This window comes from Cylas formicarius, unplaced genomic scaffold, assembly GCF_029955315.1.
Source record: "Cylas formicarius isolate icCylForm1 unplaced genomic scaffold, icCylForm1.1 PGA_scaffold_1__22_contigs__length_36826433, whole genome shotgun sequence".
Classification (NCBI taxonomy): Eukaryota; Metazoa; Arthropoda; class Insecta; order Coleoptera; family Brentidae; genus Cylas; species Cylas formicarius.
Window position 1 is genome coordinate 32,755,296 of NW_026844264.1, and position 17,638 is coordinate 32,772,933.

Consider the following 17,638-nt stretch of genomic DNA (forward strand, 5'->3'; position numbering starts at 1 on the left):
TAAGGAGCTGGCCCCTCAGCTTACGCCTATTAATTTTGTTGATTCCAAAATTGAGAAAGGGGTGGGTCTAAATGAAACTGAGTTTCGGGAATTTTGTTCTAAAATGTGGACCGGGGAAGAGTCATTTATATTTACCGATGCCTCTAAGGGACCAGATGATAGAGTTGGCTTTGGAGTATTTATTCCGTCTCTCAATGTTAGGGTCGGGCATGGGTTGAATAGCGCGTTTTGTATTTGCTCTGCAGAAATGGTAGCTATTAGTTACGCCCTAGATCTTATATTAGATTATAATATTAAACGGGCAGTAATTGTCTCCGATTCCAAAAGTGCCCTGCAGAGCTTCGGATGCAGTGCGGTTGAAGCTTCCAACAGCTACATTCTACTAGATATTAAAGCAAAGATTGATATTTTGAAGCGCAGACTTGGGCGGAAAATATCGTTATGCTGGATTCCAAGCCATTCGGGGATAAGACATAATGAAACGGTGGATAGAATAGCCTCAGAAGCTAGACTTTTAGACCCGCTGAATTTAAGGCCCCCTTTTAGTGAATTTATCCCGATAATTAGAGCAAAGATGTGGCACATCTGGGCCATCAAGTGGAGAGAATGGGGCCGTTCAAAGGGCAGACTTTATAGTGCAGTTTATAAGACACCTCCAACAGTTCCATGGTTCCACAAACTGCAGCTGTCTAGAAAGGAGATTACAACAGTGTGCAGAATGAGGAGTAATCATTGTAGTTCCCCAGCACATCTTTACAAGATAAACGTCAAAATATCTAACCTGTGTGCTTGTGGAGGGGTGGGAGATATTGAACATATTTTGTTTGATTGTGCTCTGCATCGGAATAACTCCCAAATTTTGTATGAGTCCCTCATTGATGCCAGCTTACCTGCTCCTATTAGTGCCTTTTCTGCACTTTTTCACCTTGGATGTATGGATTCTGTTGCACGACTTGTGGTTAGATTCCTTGATGCATGTGGTATCTGCTTATAACCGCTTTTGGATTTGCTAGCTCATGGTCTATGGGTTGGTTTTAATCATCATGTATATTAGTTAGAATTTCAAAAGAAGAACTCCTTCGCTGGAGAAGATCCGAAAACTCTCGACATTTAGAACTTCTGAGATTAGTCTCCTTCGCTGGAGAAGATCCGAAAATCCTCGACATTTGGAACTTTAAAGTTTAGTCTCCTTCGCTGGAGAAGATCTGACAATCCTCGACATTTGGAATTTCAAAAATCAGCCTTCTTCGCCAAAGAAGATACGAAAATCCTCGACATTTAGAACTTCAAAATTCTGTCTCCTTCCTGGAGAAGATCCGAGAATCCTCGACGGAAGTCGGCAATGGGCGAATGATCCTGGTAGTCGTGCCCAACAGCTATCTGTGAAACGCATCATTGAATTGAATTGATTGGGACCGAGGATGGCTCGGTTGGTTGCCAACTCCCACTCGTGGATGCAGGAAAATGGCTGAATATCCTAATTTGTGATGAAGCCAATTAAGCGCATAATAAAAAAAAACGTTTTTCTCGAATTCTCCCAATGTAGAACGTGCAAAAAAATAAATAAATATCGTTTTACGAAACGCGTTTATTTAAAGATTAAAAAACAATACAAAACGGTAAATAATATACAAAATAAGTTAACTATAGCGGTCGGGCAAGGTCGACATCGTACGAATTAAAACAAATTAAACGTAAGCTAATCGACATAGAAGACGGAGGCGCCTAAAAATTATTTGTATAGTAAAGCGCTCGTCCCGAATAGCCCGCTTACGACTTTACCTGCGGATTTGATCCGTTCCCGATTGATTTTAGGTCTCGTCTTGCTTTTCCTGCGGTTCTCGCTTTGGTAGAGCCGCAACGTGTTCTCTGGAAGGATTGGTCGGTCAGTTTTTTGTCCACGGATAAGAGAAAACAAAGTTGTTTCATTTGAATGTGTCAATGATTTTGGGATTTTCTTTTTTTATATTGGTGTTTTTATTGACTATGGTTGGGGAAACGTGTGTTGGTGTCGTGTTTGGGGTCGTTAAAGTGAGAATAAGCCGGTTAAAATGTTTAGATCGGGTTTATCAAAATTATTTCGCAGCACTTTGTATTCGCGATGTAATTAGTAAGAAAGTACTGATCGAAGAGATTTACCAGGTATGTGATTTTTTATAAAATTAATTTGTTGGAGTGAATGTTAATATTTTATGCCGGGTATAGAAAAAAAAAACTTAGCACTGACCTTTGGCTTTCATCAGTTGCCGCCACAAAATATCCTCGATCTTTTCCCGCCAAGTTTCCTTTGCTTTTGGCGTTTTCGCGTCCAGCACGTACGTGTACTTGGAGGAGTTCCTCCGTTTCGTTTTCGTATAGTCGGTCAGGTGCAAAGTGGTGTCCTCGAAGGTGGCTATCCTCAGGTCGTTCGTTTTTATGCTCTGCCAGAAGATAAACTCGTCGGAGTTACGCTAAAACGAGAGACTCCAGACATAAGAAAGTCCCGGAATTTTGCCAAAATATGCCCGGATTCCGAATTAACTGTATCGGAAGCGTTGTTTAGGAGAATGTCTTCTATGCAAGTACTATATTGAAGCAGGTGTTCCTTTGATGATATTACGAACGCGCCGAAACGCAATCAAAAATAAATATTTTTTTTAGTTTACCTAGAGAAAATTTTGAGGGAATATTTTACAAATTTTTAAAAATAAAAATGAATTTTCGGTAAAATAGGTTCGAGTTTCTGAAAAACAACAAACAAACAAATTTATGAAAAATAAAAACGTCTAAAAAATTGAACAGAATTTCTGAAAAACAAGTTATAATTTCTTAAGAATAGGAATTTCGAAGGAAAAAAGTCGCAATTTCTTAAAAATATTGATATTAGATGACGAAGTATTTTGAGCTCAAATTTCCAACCTAATTAACATTTTTGCACCTATTGGCCAATGGAAAAAAAGTATAGCACTAGTCACTTTGTTGTAATGCTATTTTGTTATATTGAAACGATAATTCACAGAACAATCTTGTGACGAAAAAGAAAAATCCGATTTTTTGTTTTATTAGTTAAAATGAAATTAACTTTTCCACCTTACCTGGTCCTATAATTTAATACATAGTGATACTAATTTTTGCTGTATAATATTCGAAATCGTTTAATTATTAATTATTGGGCGTAATAATAGAGACACAAGTTTAATTTGTGGGTCTTTAGCAGTGAAATATTGATAGCTAATTAAATTAGCTGATCAATCACGTGAAATCAGGCGAAAGCATTTAAAATCTCGATAAATCATATGAAATGCCGTGCAATGATCATGTGAAATCCCAGTCGGTCATGTAAAATCTGGCGAAATTAGGCGAAATTCCTTGCAAATATGTGAAATCAGGCGAAACGATGTGAAATGCGAAATCTGTACAAATCATTAGAAATCGCGTGCAATCATGTGAGATCAGACGAAATTATATGAAATCCTGTGCAATCATGCGGCATCATTTGAAATTCCGTTCAATCAAGTAAAATGTGGCGAAATCATATGAAGTCTGGCGAATTTTCGCAAAATTATGACAAAATAATGTGAAAACCGGTTCAATCGTGGGAAATGTGGCGAAATTTATGTGCAATGCCGTGCAAATATGTGAAATTAGGCGAAATCCGACGAAATTCAATCACGCATAATCTGAAGAAATCATGGGAAATCGCGTGAAATCATGTGAAGTTCCGTTGAGTCATGTAAAATGTGGCGAAATCATATGAAGTCTGGCGAATTTTCGCAAAATTATGACAAAAAAATGTGAAAACCCGTTCAATCATGTGAAATGTGGCGAAATTTATGTACAATCCCGTGCAAATATTTGAAATTAGGCGAAATCCGACGAAATGATTTAAAATCATGTGAAATCTCGTTCAATCATGCATAATCTGAAGAAATCATGGGAGATCGTGTGAAATCTCGTGCAATCATGTTAAACCAAAATTAATATTGTGCGAAATCGTGTGGAAATCACCGATTTGCGCAATACTGTCACAACTTTTACTACGGAAATTTATTATAAAATTAAAACAACTCACTGGATCTTGGAAAGTGAAAACGATGGCCTCCTCAAACAGGAACACGACCGTATCAACCCGTTTGGGTTTCAAGCATACGAACTTTTCCCGCATCATGAACGATCCGTATTCGGTCCAGTGCAAGGGGCTGTTTAAGATGGAAGAAGCGGCGACCGCGTCGTTGCCCCTGCTCATCGCCTTTTTGATGACGTCCAGCGCAATGCACGCGAATCCCGTAGACCTGGCCTCCTTTTCCAGTTGCTTGACGATGTTTTCCAGAAAGAGCTTGTACTTGCCCAGTCTCTGAAGTGGCGTCAGAAGGTAGGCGGACAAGTCCAACTTGTCGTTTAGCTCGTCCTGCCTTTCCTGCAGCAAACGGGCGGTTGTCGGGGCACCTCCAAATGCGCATCCCCCTTCCTTACCTTAATCACGACCGCCAATTCCCGCGCGATAACGTTGGATTTTAGTTTGCTTCGGAAATATTTCGGATACAGTTCGAACAAGTCTTCCTGCAACAGACTATGCAATTCGAGGTACTGCGGCGGAAAACGCGAAATCATTACGAAATCTATGAAACACTGAACTACGTGCCGGACGTCGTCGCCTTCCGAATTTTCGACCGCTTCCAGAAAATCCGTTTGCCGCGCGTAAAGGTCGTCGATGTTTCCGAACAACATCCGGCTTTTGTCCTCCGACATCTGCGCCCGTTCTTCTATGTAAGGCTTGTAATCCTGAAATTTCGAATAGGAAAAAAAACCGTCCCCGCATATATATACGGTAAACCCACCTCGACGACTTTCCGCAAATCTTCGACGTACTTTCGTTCCGTCACTTTGATTTCGTCGATGATGTAGAACAGCCTACGAAGTCCGCAACAACAAAAAAATAAAAAAAGGATAATAAAACAATATGTGAATAAAAGGACTAAACAAATTAAGCCACGTTACACAGGTTTAAAATTTTTAATTTATAATTTAGATAAAACGGTATGAGGAAATCATTAACTGGTGTGATCACGCGTTGCGTAGGAATAAGCATCAGATTAAACAGGAAAGCTTGATTCATTAGAATGAATCTCGGATACGCTATTGCATATCAAAGAAGTGATAATATGAATACTGGTCAAAATGTGTTTTACAGCATTCTCTATAGTCAGAACCGGAAAGAAGTCGGAGAGTTTTTATTTTTGAAGACGAAACACTCTGACTGCATATTGCATTTTAGAGTGAAAAGAAGCGAAATCGATTGAAAAGCAAACTTTATCGGCAACATTACTTCTGTTCAGTTCGTTTAGCGACGCAGATAATTGTGGTGTCGTCTGATGGGCTTAATAAAATGAGCAAAATTATCTATATCTATTATTAAAACCGATACCGTGACGCTGGGGTAAAAAAGAAGAGGTAATACTCTCACTCTTTGACGGCAACAAACTATAATTGACTCAATCGAAGACCCTTGATATATCAAAAAGAGAAAGAGATATATGCTGTCCATCCTCCAATTTAATATCTAAGTTTAATTGGTAACAAAGAGTAGAAATTTCGGTAATGGGCTTTTGTTTTTTTTTTAATTTAATTCGACACCATTTTTTCGTTAAATCATATGAAAATTGCGAACTTTTAGCTATCGGTATGTTTAAGTTCAAAGACGAAGAAGAAGCATCGAAGCATTCGTGGTTTGGTAATATTTTCACTTGAAATTGGATTTATAAAGCCCGATCCTTAAAATTTTAATCAAAATAAAGACTTTTTAAATGCGTTGAATAAAATTGTAAAGGTAAGCACAAGGTTATGATATAAGTATAAGTACATAATTTCGAAAAATTATTAACAAAATAAAAACGGTTTATTTTTGTTTTGTTTCTTGGGAACCCCCGAAATTATAAATATATTTTTAGATTAAGTACTTAGGTAGATAAAAACATACGAGGTTAGCGCCAAAATTTCCCGGCCTGACATAGATGCAGCTCCATTATCACGATAAAACTTTGTCTTCTTTTAAATATATCTTAGTAGGCTGCATCTAATAGTTTTTTATTGACAAAAATGTCGCAAATAACACAAGTTGAGTATAGAGCAGTTATAAAGTTTTTGACAAAAGAAGCACCTAAAATTATTAAAGAAAGGCTGGATGGTGTGTACGGCCAAAGTTCTCCTTCGAATTCTGTAGTGAAAGAATGGGCAAAACGTTTTCGAATGGGGCAGGAGTCCTTTGAAAATGATTCAAGAACTGGTCGACCAGTGGAGGTCATACCGGAAGATATTATTGCGATTTCAGAAGAGGTGGTATTGAGTGATCAACATTTAAAGGTCAAGGAAATCTCAGAAATTACTAAGCTTTTTGATACAAGTGTTGCTCGAATCCTGCATCATTATTTAGGTATGCATAAGGTTAGTGCAAGATGGGTTCCTAAAAACCTTTCGGCTATTCAAAAACAACGGCGTGTCGAGTGTGCGCGGTCTTTTTTGGAACTCTGTGGGTCGGAACCGAAACCTGTGATAGAAACTATTGTGACGGGAGATGATTCTATTATGACCCTCTATGGAAAAAAGAATCAATGGAGTGGCGTCGTAAGGGTGAAGCACCTCCAAGAAAATTCAGAGTCTGCCAGTCAACAAAAAAGGTGATGGCCATGATCTGTCGGGATTCTGACAAACTAAAAGAATATTTGTTTTTTAAAGGGATCGAGTTGTTAATAGAGAGATGTAATAAGTGTATTGAAGTGAAGGGGGATTATATTGAAAAATAATAAAAAATTGTTACTCTACTTTGTTTCTTTCATATTTAGACCGGGAAATTTTGGCGCTGCCCTCGTAACTAGCAAAGTACTCTGACCGGCTAACATTTAGTAAATTTTTATAGCAGCATGCACGGGTTTTGTCTGTGAAAAAAAACATTGTCACTGTCGAATCAGAAAGCACGCTCATACATAGTCAAACATGCGCCGTTCCTCGCAATCTGTAAGTAATATTTTTTCCTTCGTTGCCAGGCATTTTTAAGCCAAATTTGCGGAAGAATTACTAAAGAAAAAAGAAAAACTAACGATCATCAACTGGGACAAGTATCTGGACTTACGTCTCCTTTTTTGGTTCCGGCACGTCCGGGTACCCGTCGTACGCGATGTATTCGTATTCTACAGTCCCGTTTTCGTCGTCCTCGGGGTCGATTCGTTCGGCACGCGCGATCCTCTCGATCCTCACGATCCCCTCCTTGTCGCAGACCGTCTCTCTTCTCGCGCTCACGTAGCCATCGGACGAGTCGAAGCACTCGTCGTAACCGTTGCGATCGTCGAAACTATCTCCGGAGGCCGTCGAATAAATCGTCGTCCTCTTGGAACCGTTCGAATCGTCCAACGACAATCGACTGGACGCCTCCTCCAGATCGATGAGGACGACGCCGTCGCCGTCGCGCCGCACCAGCATCTGCGACGTCAACTGCAAGTCTTGGAAATTGTCCAGGTCCACCACTTTCCTGTCGATCTGCACGCTGACTATGACCAGTTCCTTGCCGTCCGCGTTGTACGTTTCGACGAAATAGAGGCCGCGTTCTAAATCGTCACCGAACGACGTGCCCAGCTGATCGTCGATTTGCAACGCCGCCGATACGTCGTCGTCGTCGCCGTCGTCTTCGTCCGGCGATACGTAAAAATCGTCTTCGAAACCGTCCAGTTTCATTTTCTCAATTTCCTCGTCCATTTCGGAGACGAGGCTTCGCCGATAATTTTCCGTCTCGCCGTTTCGCTCGGCCTCGATGAAATTTTCGAACTGGCATATCCTCTGTTTGACGGTACTCGTCCGATTCGCCGTCTTCTTGTCGATGATTTCGCGGGACGTCTTTTGGTGCGACGATCGGTTGGACCGTCTCGCCGGGTCGCTCCTCTTCATGTACAACCTGCGCGGCGCCACCGTCGCCTCGTCCACGCCCGCGGGCAGTTCCCCGAGGACTAAGTCGTCGTCGTCGCACTCTAACTGCGTTTTGACGCGCTCGAAACTCACCGATTTGGTCGAGATCGGCAAGGAGGCGGACCTTTTGAGAACGCGGTGACTTTTGTCGGGACGCGGGATCTCGAACAGCGCTGCCAAACGGTGGACCTTGGTCGTCCTCGCGATGTCTTGGCGGTCGGACATGGCCGGACCACTGATTGTCCGTCCCCCAATCTTACGGTTTCGAACGAGCGAGTCGCGTCGTATTTCTCGTTTGGACTGGCGCCCCGCGCAATTTCGAGCTTGTCGCATTTCGCCGTATCTTATCCCGGCCGTATCTTATCGGATCGCTTCGCAAATAGAGCACCGAATGCGGTCGTTTCGCGTTCCACGTAGCACGTAATCGTTATCGACGATGCGAAATAAATTCCTGTTGTCGAGTGGGGTCGTACGGTGTACGGTTAGTACGGTGTGGCGGGAAAATAGGAAAATTGTCAAAAACGTTGGGTCAAAAATAGAGTATATAGTATTTATATATATCATAATATTATATATATATATATATATATATATATATATATATATATATATATATATATATATATATATATATATATATATATATATATATATATATATATATATATATATATATATATATATATATATATACTATATAAGTCCGACTATTTCTCGCTTTTTTTCTTAACCCATCTTATCTCAAGCATAAAAAAAATAAAAAAATACTTTTTTGCTCTGAAATTATTTATTTTGTTGCACTTAAGAATACATTACATGTGTCGAACTCGAAAAATACGAAAAAATACTGGTGCGTAAACGAATCACTGGAAAAAAAACATTAAAAGATGTTTTGGCGCACGTAAGATTTAACATATAATTTATACATAAAGGAAAGTTCAAATTCTACAGAAAACAACTAAAAGTTGTTTTCCAAATAGAACCTGATTTGATACAAAAAAAAAGTGTGTAAATTGTGTGGCTGTGTGATATCATAAGACCAACAATGCTAAATATGTAGCAATGAATGATAACCTGAGAACAATAAAATGCCTTCAAAATTTAAAAGTTCATTTTTTGCCAACGAGAATTCATGCCAGTTATTGTCTTGAGCATATTTTACCGAAAATGTTTAAATCAAATCAATAACTTCATCATCAAAAAACATAAAAAATATTTCAAGTGGAGTTTTTCCGGAAAGCCTATTTTTTAGTTCCTCACATGATCTAAATTCATCGGTTATAGATATGTGAGTGTACTCAATCTGACCTTTCTTCCATTTGACAGTAGAAGCAAGCCTGTCATTTGCAGAAAGCATACGTTTTCTTTAGGGTTTCGTCATCTGATGAGTCCCATTCAAGTTCAGTAGTTGATGAATTACAGGACTGTTGAAGCACAGCTGCATCATTCGGTGTATGTCACTCGAAAGTTCTAACAGTTGGTGCACCAAAGTCTTGTAAATTTATTTTTTCACGTTATTTTTAGCATAAATTTACAAGGAATGAAATGCTACAATACATAAAAATACGTAAATCCAGATAATACTTACGACTTTCATTCTTCTTCTTCTTCATGGCCGCCTCTAATTCCGTTTGAGTCAAATACTTCGGATATGCCATATTTTATGAATTGTAACGTTCACTGCACAGGGCACAAAATAATACTAAAGAACACGCTAATTGTTGAATGTTTATTCTACATGCGCTGACTTGTCTACACAACAACAACAAAGTTTTGTTTCACAGTAAACATTTTCAAAAAATAAAGCATAATCAATATAGTATTTCCAATGTACGTTTTCCGCGATATAATCTACATGCTATAGCCTTAACAAAAATGGCAATACAAATCCAAAATATTTTTTTTTACTATTTTGGATTTACCTGAAAATGTGATAGAAATTTATGTACCCCTTTTGTTCACTTTTGAATCCATATATAAGATCTTTCCTTTACATATAAATTAGCGATTTCTACGGTTTTATGTTAGTAGTAGTTTAGTAGTTTTAGTAGTGATAATAATAAAATTTCTAAATGGATGTGCGAAAATATTTCCTGGATGTCACAAAAAATCATAGAATAGGTGGTGCTTTAAGGCACCACTGGGACAAAATGGATTAATTAAGATAAATTTTTGAGGACGAAGTCGGAATTATGAAAAAAAAGCCAGAATTCTTAAAAAATAAATCTGAAGTTCTAAGAATCTTGTCACAATTTTTCAGATACACTTTAGAATTTCTAAAAAATACCAACATTTATGAAAAACAAGTCAGGATTTTTCACATAATTCAGAATTTCTTAGAAATATCGAAATTTCTAAAAATCAAGTAAGAATGTCTAGGAAACAAGTCAAAACATAAGTCAATATTTCTAACAAACAAGCCAAAATTTTCAAGAAAACAATTTTCGAAAAACCTGTCTGAATTTCTGAAGTACAATTTAGAACTTCTGAAAAACATTAAAATTTCTGAAAAACAAGTCAACAAAATTTTTGACGTAAATTAGAATTTCTAAGAAACATGTCAAAATTTCTGAGAAACTGGTAAGAATATCTAGGAAACATCTCATAATTTCTGAGGAACAAGTAAAATTTTCTAATATAAGTCAACATTTCTGCGAAACATGTCATAATTGTTAAAAAACAAATCAGGATTTTTGAGAAACATCACAATTTTTAACAAACAAGTTAATAAGTTAAAATTTCTTAGAAACATGTCAGAATTTGTAAGAAACAAATGAGAATTTCTGACATAAGTCTTTCATAAGGAACATTATGAGTCATAAATAATGGGCAATCTCTGAACTAGTGGAAGTACTAAACATTAAAATAGTTATTATTTAATATTGCACACGTTATCGTCTTTTGAATGTTAAAAAAAATCAGAAAAATAAGTTACTCTTGTTAAATGCAATGCATACCTTCAGGGTCTTTCTATGAAAAATTGCAAATTATTCCGAATTTTTATATTGTTTCACCAGAACTCAACAGAAACAATTTGAAAGTCCGCTATGAGCAACGTCAAAATAAGTTTGAAATTCATAATTGTCATGTCAAATAACACTTAAAACTGTTATTTCAATGATAACACTTTTTTTTTTCAAATAATATCCATTAACTAAATACCCGAAAATCACTGTAAAGTTCGAAAATTTAAAAGAGCGAGGACAATTATCCTCTATCTCTTCCATAAAATACAGGTAAATGGTAATCCAGCAGTTTACATAATTAGTAGCTAGTGAGCACACATATTCAATTCAATTATTCATATTCAATTTGTCCATATTGGTCTTTAAATTTCAATAGAAATATAATGACTTTTGGACAAGACCTTTTTCAATGATGAGGTCATGAGGGGGGATCATCTTCAAACTCTTTAATTTTAAATTATATTTAAAATACAATTTTAAATACTTCAACTCTTATGAGATTTTTTTTTATTTAATTACGCTTTTTAGACACACTTAAATAATTAAACTGCAAAATAACTCAATAAACAACGTATTGGGACCTGCTTATATTTTATTAACGGCTTAATTCTATCTTAATGGTATCTTTGTTTGCTGTTGTTTTCATACAGCTGATTCATCGCGTTCGAACCACAGCATTCACGTAGCAACCTGTGCTCCAGCTAAAATCACTGGCAGCCAATAAATTACCACGGTTCGTAAGGCGTTCACGAAACAGCGGTCAGTGCCGTAACGCTTGTTGTTGAATCGAATGCGCCACCTAACGTACATCTATTGAAGCTTCTGTTACATTTTCTTAGTTTCACGGTGTAACACCAGACGGGGGAAGAAGAAACAATCAAATGTGGCCTGCGTTAAATAAAAGTCGTTCAGAATTTATTTAAAATCCCAAAATGCACGGAGATATATATACTCGCATTAAACTTTAGAATATTAAGTGCTTTTTGTCATACGTCTAACAGGTCCTCTATGCGGATTGTTGGAAAACAATGAAATTTTTTGTTTGGCCCAGTGCCCTTTGTGTATAACTAGTGTGCGAGAGTGGCTGACGTTGATCATGCCTATTAAAGGTGAACCGCCTAAACCAATACCGCTATTCCCTTCGTCTCAGGCAATTAAACCAGATTTCCTGACGAATCAATTTCTATTATAAGCATGTACGGTATAATGTCATTATATGCGTTCGCGTTCCTTGAAAACAATACAAAATCAAAGTATTATACAGCAACAATAACAAATAACAAGCCTTTTTGTGTGCGTTAGTTTGAGCTTTAAACGGTGGCATCTCTAGATAAAAATCTTGACATTCAGGTCACCGCATCACACTTGGCGACAAATTAAATTAAAACCTCGGAAGTTTTAAATGGGACGAAATTAACGATGCGCTCGTCGCCTATAAAGACACTTCAGCATCGTTCGAGTTTAAAGTCGCATTTAAAAAAGAAAAAGTCGAAATTTTCGGCGCAAATGGGTGAAAGCAAACTCTTGTTGACGTCCTTGTTCCTAATGTGTATATTAGGCTTAAGCGAGGAGTCCCGCTTCAACCCGAATCGGCGTGTGTGTGTTAAAAAAAAATTTGGAAGTCATTCTCCTATCATAAAATTGCAGGTCCGAAATTGATGGGCCCAGCGTTGCCGTTCGCGGCCATCAGCCCCGCGAGGGAGAGGGTGCGAAACAAAATAGTCGCGTACCACAATTTTTTCCGATCGAAAGTGAAGCCGCTGGCGAGCAACATGCTGAAAATGGTAGGTGAGTAATTCGATTCGATTTTCTCGTCGCTCAAATCCGCGTAATTTTAAACTACCACACAAACTCAGCGTATTACTGTTTTTAATAACGGAAAACAGAATACTAACGTTAAGATCACAGAATACAACTATTAAGAAGTGCAGACTCGGTATACAAACTTGGAAACGCAAAAACAGCGGAAAACTTATTTCCAGATGGGGTTATATCGAGAAAAGCGATTCCTGTAATGCCGGGTTAATACATGTGGGGAACTCTTTTACTAAGTCGGTTAGTTTTTAAATGCTGTTGAGAAAACTGAAAAATTGCTGTCACTTCGGAAAATATGCCAAAAAAATTGCCGATTTTTTTATTCTGCTCTTATTTAACGAGACATGAAAAATAATAAAACACGCAGTAACTATCAGAAAAATTCTATACAAAACGAAATATGCAAAAACATAATACTGATAGGAAAACGGTGACATTTTCCAAAGTGTTTAAAAAATAAATAAATTGGGTAGAGTAAATGAAATCATTTAAAACACAATAATAAATAATTCTTCTCGTTCTTTGTGCAACAAAGATAAATTAATTTCGATTACTGGAAACAGCCACTTCGGTGAACGCCATACATTTTCTCGTCGGTTTGCGTTAAACCTTTCCACCTTCAATGTCCAAAGACACCAACGAACCAAAACTAGTCCAATACACAGTGTAGTTTTTATTTGATATTTTAATTCGTGCGGGCAAGCAAAACGGTAGTAACTATTTTTCAGTTTGTTTCAGTATTTTTAACTGGAATATTTTGGTCAACAATTTCAGCAATTTCGACTCAGAAAAAACAAACGCGGGAGGAATCCAGAAGTTTTGTAAAAAATACTCTAATATGTTATTTACATCAATTTTTGTATTTGCTGAAACTAATTTCTAGGCAATTCTCCGCACATTTAGGGTTCATTTAGGTGACATTGAAATGCAATTTTTTAAACAAATTATTTATTGACTTTTTTATAATGTGTAGTTTTTAATTTTTCTAGTTAAATTCTAATACCTAGGTTTTTATTAAACAAATCGGCCACGGGCATATTTACGAAATTTGGGAGGTGAAACTTTCATGCGCTATCACCACAAGCGGACACATGGGGATTGTCGAGTCCTAAGAGCTGTCGGGCAAATCACAGAACTTTTTTGATTGACTCGTTGACTTTTTCTAAACGGGGAGCCGTAAAACCACATTCAAATCATTGTTCACGTGTTTCATGGAGGTTGAAATTACTGGTTTATGAAAACAAACGATTTACACTCACATATTCATGAAAAATAGCAGGTAATTTTATATTTACACATACATTTATATTTCTCTTTAATTAAGCCAATGAAGCGGAAGAGATGAAGTCCGCTTCTTCTGGTTCTTTTGTTACCTTATTTAACCGTCGGGTCACCCGACTACTCCCTGTGGTCATTAGGCCAGTTCGCAGCCGCCACAGAATGTCGACGTACACCGTAACATTAACAAAACGTAACTGGGGTTTCGACGGGGTTCCGTTAGATGGCGCAACTACAGAAATATAAAAATAGGAAACTACCACAAGCAGGCGAAATTGTTTTCAAATTTTTGTGAAAGCCTATACGATTTCAGAAATGGCACGACAGGGCTGCGAGGGCCGCGCAAATCTGGGCCCGGAAATGTCGATTTCTGGTTCACGACTCGCCCGCGGGTAGACACGTGACCGAATACGGCGCGTGCGGCCAAAACATCTTCGTCGCGACGAAGAGGGTGCCCTGGTGATCTACGACACGTTTATCGGGCCGTCGTGGCACGTCGCATTTTTAGGTTTTTCGCCGTAGAAACGTGGTGGTTGGAAAAGGACCGCTTCGCGTTCGGTAAGAAAAACAATCTGACGGTCGTCGGCCATTACACTCAGCTGGTCTGGGCGGCGACGCATGAAGTCGGCTGCGGATTGGCCGAATGTTCCGCGTCTAGTGTGCCGTGGAAGAAGTTTTACAATTACGTGTGTAATTATTGTCCCACGTGAGTCGCTATATAACCTGCGAAGGCAAACGTTTGCGTCACTCGTTTTCGAATTAGGGGAAATTGGCCGGGCCGCGTGGCCCGACCTTACGAGAAAGGGAACCCGTGTAGCGCGTGTAAGAAGAATTGCAGCCGTAAGCTGTGCCTAAACGCGTGTCCGACCGCAAACGTCTGGGCCAACTGCGATTACCTGTACAAGGCGCACCCGCATTGGTTGTGCAACAGTCAGACGCCGAAAGGACGCGAACGATCGAGTTTTTGTAAAGCGACCTGTACGTGCCGTCACCAAATACATTTTTAATACCGCACGAACCTTTCTTTGTTTTCCAAATCGTCGACGCTTTTTAAAAGAACTCGGCTCCACGAATTTTTAAAAATGCTTGCTTCGCAAGCATTAAAGACAGGTAGTCAAGTTCACCGCCTAACTAGACAGAACCGCGCGCCATCTATCTTAAGTTTTTCAGTCGATCTTTCTTACCTTATTCATAATTATAAAATTTCAAAAATAAATTAAAAATCGAACATTTCTAACCAAATGCCGAAATAAACTCAAGCAAACCGCAACGTAAATATCGACAAACGTCGGTTACTGTGGCTGCGTCTACGCAAACCAGGAATATAGTTGCCCTGGTATGATGACGCTGAGTTAGAAATTACCAGGGAACCATTTCTTCTTCTTTTCTGTTTTCTTTCTCTAGGCATATTTACTCTAGACACTCGCTCAACCATGGAAACAATGATTTTCATTTCCATTTCCGTAAAACAGTTGGTATGATCTTGTATAGATTTCGCTAGTCGTAATGTTCTATATTTACATGCGCTAAATAAAGGTAATATTAAGAGTAGCGACGCTAGTTTCAGATGAACTACAATATTATAGCTAAGGCTTTCAATATTGATACTCTTCAAACCAGAAGATCTCATAGTGATTTAGGTTTTCTCTTTAAGATTCTGAATGGTTGGTATTATTGTCCAGCTCTTTTACATAGCATACAATTTAACGCATATTACAGAAGCTGTGATAACTCAATGTTCCGCATACCTTACCATCGCGCAAATTATGGAGTTTATTCACCCCTTACTAGAATGCTGAAAGCGTGCAACTGTTTAAGATTCTGATGTGTTCCGTTTGAGTGCTGCCACTTATTTCTATTTATTGTTATTGTTACATTTTGTTCTGGGTTCTAGTTGTTTGACTGCTGTTTTTCTCTCTTTGCCTTTAATGAATGTTAAAGTTTTGTAAATTGTTTTGCTTAAATTTTGAAGCTATCTCAATCTTCCTGGTTCTACAATACTTATTTTCCAATTTATTAAAGACCATTGAAAAACAACGCCGATCAGGAAATAGTTTTCTGGGCCGTAGCATGGTGGCGCTGTTTTCATAACGAGTTTTATCGCGTTAACCTTGGTTTCCTTTGGTCTGCAGTCGATGGCGTTGCTAAGCGACCTGTTTATAAGCATGAATAGTTTTGTCGAAAATCTATCTATCGTTCGGAAATGGAATCGAGCGTGTGCGAGATCCAAAAACTGGTGGAATTATTTAACGCCGGCTCTGGCGAACACGACGAAACCGAAGGGCGAGACGTCGAGGATGGTCGGTCCTCAATCACAGGTGGCGATAAGCATATTGACCTCAACCACGTCAAAAATCCGTACACCAAGTTGGAACCGCAAAAGACCACTGCGATGGAAGACGAGGAAGCGGAAGTATCCTTCGAAGAATCCAAATGGAAAGTGACGCCCTCCTGGGATGTATCATACAAGCAGAGCGTGACGACCAATGACGTGTTTCTGGGGGTGAGCTCGGGCACCGAATTTCTTATCCTTGGACTATCTCGAACGTTTCCTGCAGATGGGTTTCAAGACACCGTCGACTTCGAGCTGTGAGGCTATGGTGGTGACGGTCGATCTGCCGGGGCAGCGTGGTCCCAACATCGACTTGAAAATCTTCAAAGATCGCCTGCGGTTGTCGTCGCCTAAATTTTTCCTGGACGTCGCGTTGCCGCATCCCGTGGATCCCAAAATGGGGAATGCAGAGTTCGATGCGGAAAGCCAAAAGTTAAAGGTGAATCTGGTCATGAGGAGGGAGCTGGACGCCGTTAATTTCTGATGGGGGAAATTTTGTAGTTATACTTGAAAACTTTGGACTTTGCGAACAAAATATGATAGATAATTAAAACTTTTTCCATCGGTTGATATTTTTATTTATATTTACATCAAATTGTAATGCTTAAAATGTCCAAGACTCGGCCATATAAGGTAATATTAACTACTTACATCTTACTGGATACTTCTTAAGCTAGATGTAGGTCTCATCCTACATAACAAAACTATTATAGAAGTTCGATTTTGTCTCTCCTAGCTGCGTTCGGACTGTTACATTAACCTACAATATTTTAAATAGACTTATTATGACAAAGTGCACAACAGCACGATGCTGCAGTTCTTTGTCCTAGAAAGTATTTGTTGTAATACAGTCACCGCCATCTATCCGCACATTGAAGAATTTACCGAAGAAGATTCGAACGGCCACGCTACAGCGAGCCACAGAATAGCAAAATGTAGAAGTCGTATTTTGATCCTTCCATTTCCCCGTCTTCTTCTTTTGTCCAATGTTTTATAGGTGTGTGATCGTTGGTCCGTGGTCGACGGACGGACTCGCCGTTTTTTGCATGTATTTTTAATAGATAAAAGTTACCGTTATCTGGTAGACAGCAAAATGGGATGGATTACATTGGTGGAATTTTATTTTTAAAAGTTGTTTTTCCAATTTTGATAAAACAATCGATACTTTTTAATGTTTAGTGGTAGTGTTAAGTGGCTAAAATGTTTGCAAAATTGTATTTACCGCGCATATAATGTAACTGTGAGTGTATAAGGAAAATCAATGAACTCAATAGTAGAAACGATAAAAACCAGGATGATTGAAGTGCTGAATAAG

At 38.5% G+C, this 17,638-nt stretch overlaps 3 protein-coding genes across 5 annotated transcripts; 2 read left to right on the forward strand and 1 right to left on the reverse strand.

Moving 5' to 3' along the window:
* Positions 1–1,569: 1,569 nt before the first annotated feature.
* Positions 1,570–8,265, reverse strand: LOC132696223 (uncharacterized). The gene is made up of 8 exons (XM_060660938.1): positions 7,106–8,265; positions 4,818–4,890; positions 4,594–4,761; positions 4,453–4,539; positions 4,052–4,396; positions 2,228–2,450; positions 1,783–1,869; positions 1,570–1,725 (listed from the first exon to the last, which is right to left on the reverse strand). Exons 1-8 carry the CDS (start codon positions 8,263–8,265, stop codon positions 1,700–1,702), a joined length of 2,169 nt encoding a protein of 722 aa, XP_060516921.1. The 3' UTR covers positions 1,570–1,699.
* LOC132696225 (cysteine-rich venom protein natrin-2-like) lies at positions 1,887–15,153 on the forward strand. Of its 3 annotated transcripts, none has more exons than XM_060660942.1 (5): positions 1,887–2,142; positions 12,546–12,682; positions 14,305–14,450; positions 14,500–14,697; positions 14,755–15,153. In XM_060660942.1, the coding sequence occupies exons 2-5, from the start codon at positions 12,557–12,559 to the stop codon at positions 14,996–14,998; spliced, it is 714 nt and encodes a 237-aa protein (XP_060516925.1). In that variant the 5' UTR covers positions 1,887–2,142; positions 12,546–12,556; the 3' UTR covers positions 14,999–15,153. The 3 variants fall into 3 exon arrangements, with proteins under 3 accessions (XP_060516925.1, XP_060516924.1, XP_060516923.1); XM_060660941.1 differs by lacking the exon at positions 1,887–2,142 and adding an exon at positions 11,765–12,496; XM_060660940.1 differs by lacking the exon at positions 1,887–2,142 and adding an exon at positions 11,765–12,492.
* Positions 15,154–15,547: 394 nt separating this feature from the next.
* LOC132696752 (dynein axonemal assembly factor 6) lies at positions 15,548–16,884 on the forward strand. Its single transcript, XM_060661760.1, has 2 exons — positions 15,548–16,494; positions 16,550–16,884. Exons 1-2 carry the CDS (start codon positions 16,195–16,197, stop codon positions 16,805–16,807), a joined length of 558 nt encoding a protein of 185 aa, XP_060517743.1. The 5' UTR covers positions 15,548–16,194; the 3' UTR covers positions 16,808–16,884.
* Positions 16,885–17,638: the final 754 nt, after the last annotated feature.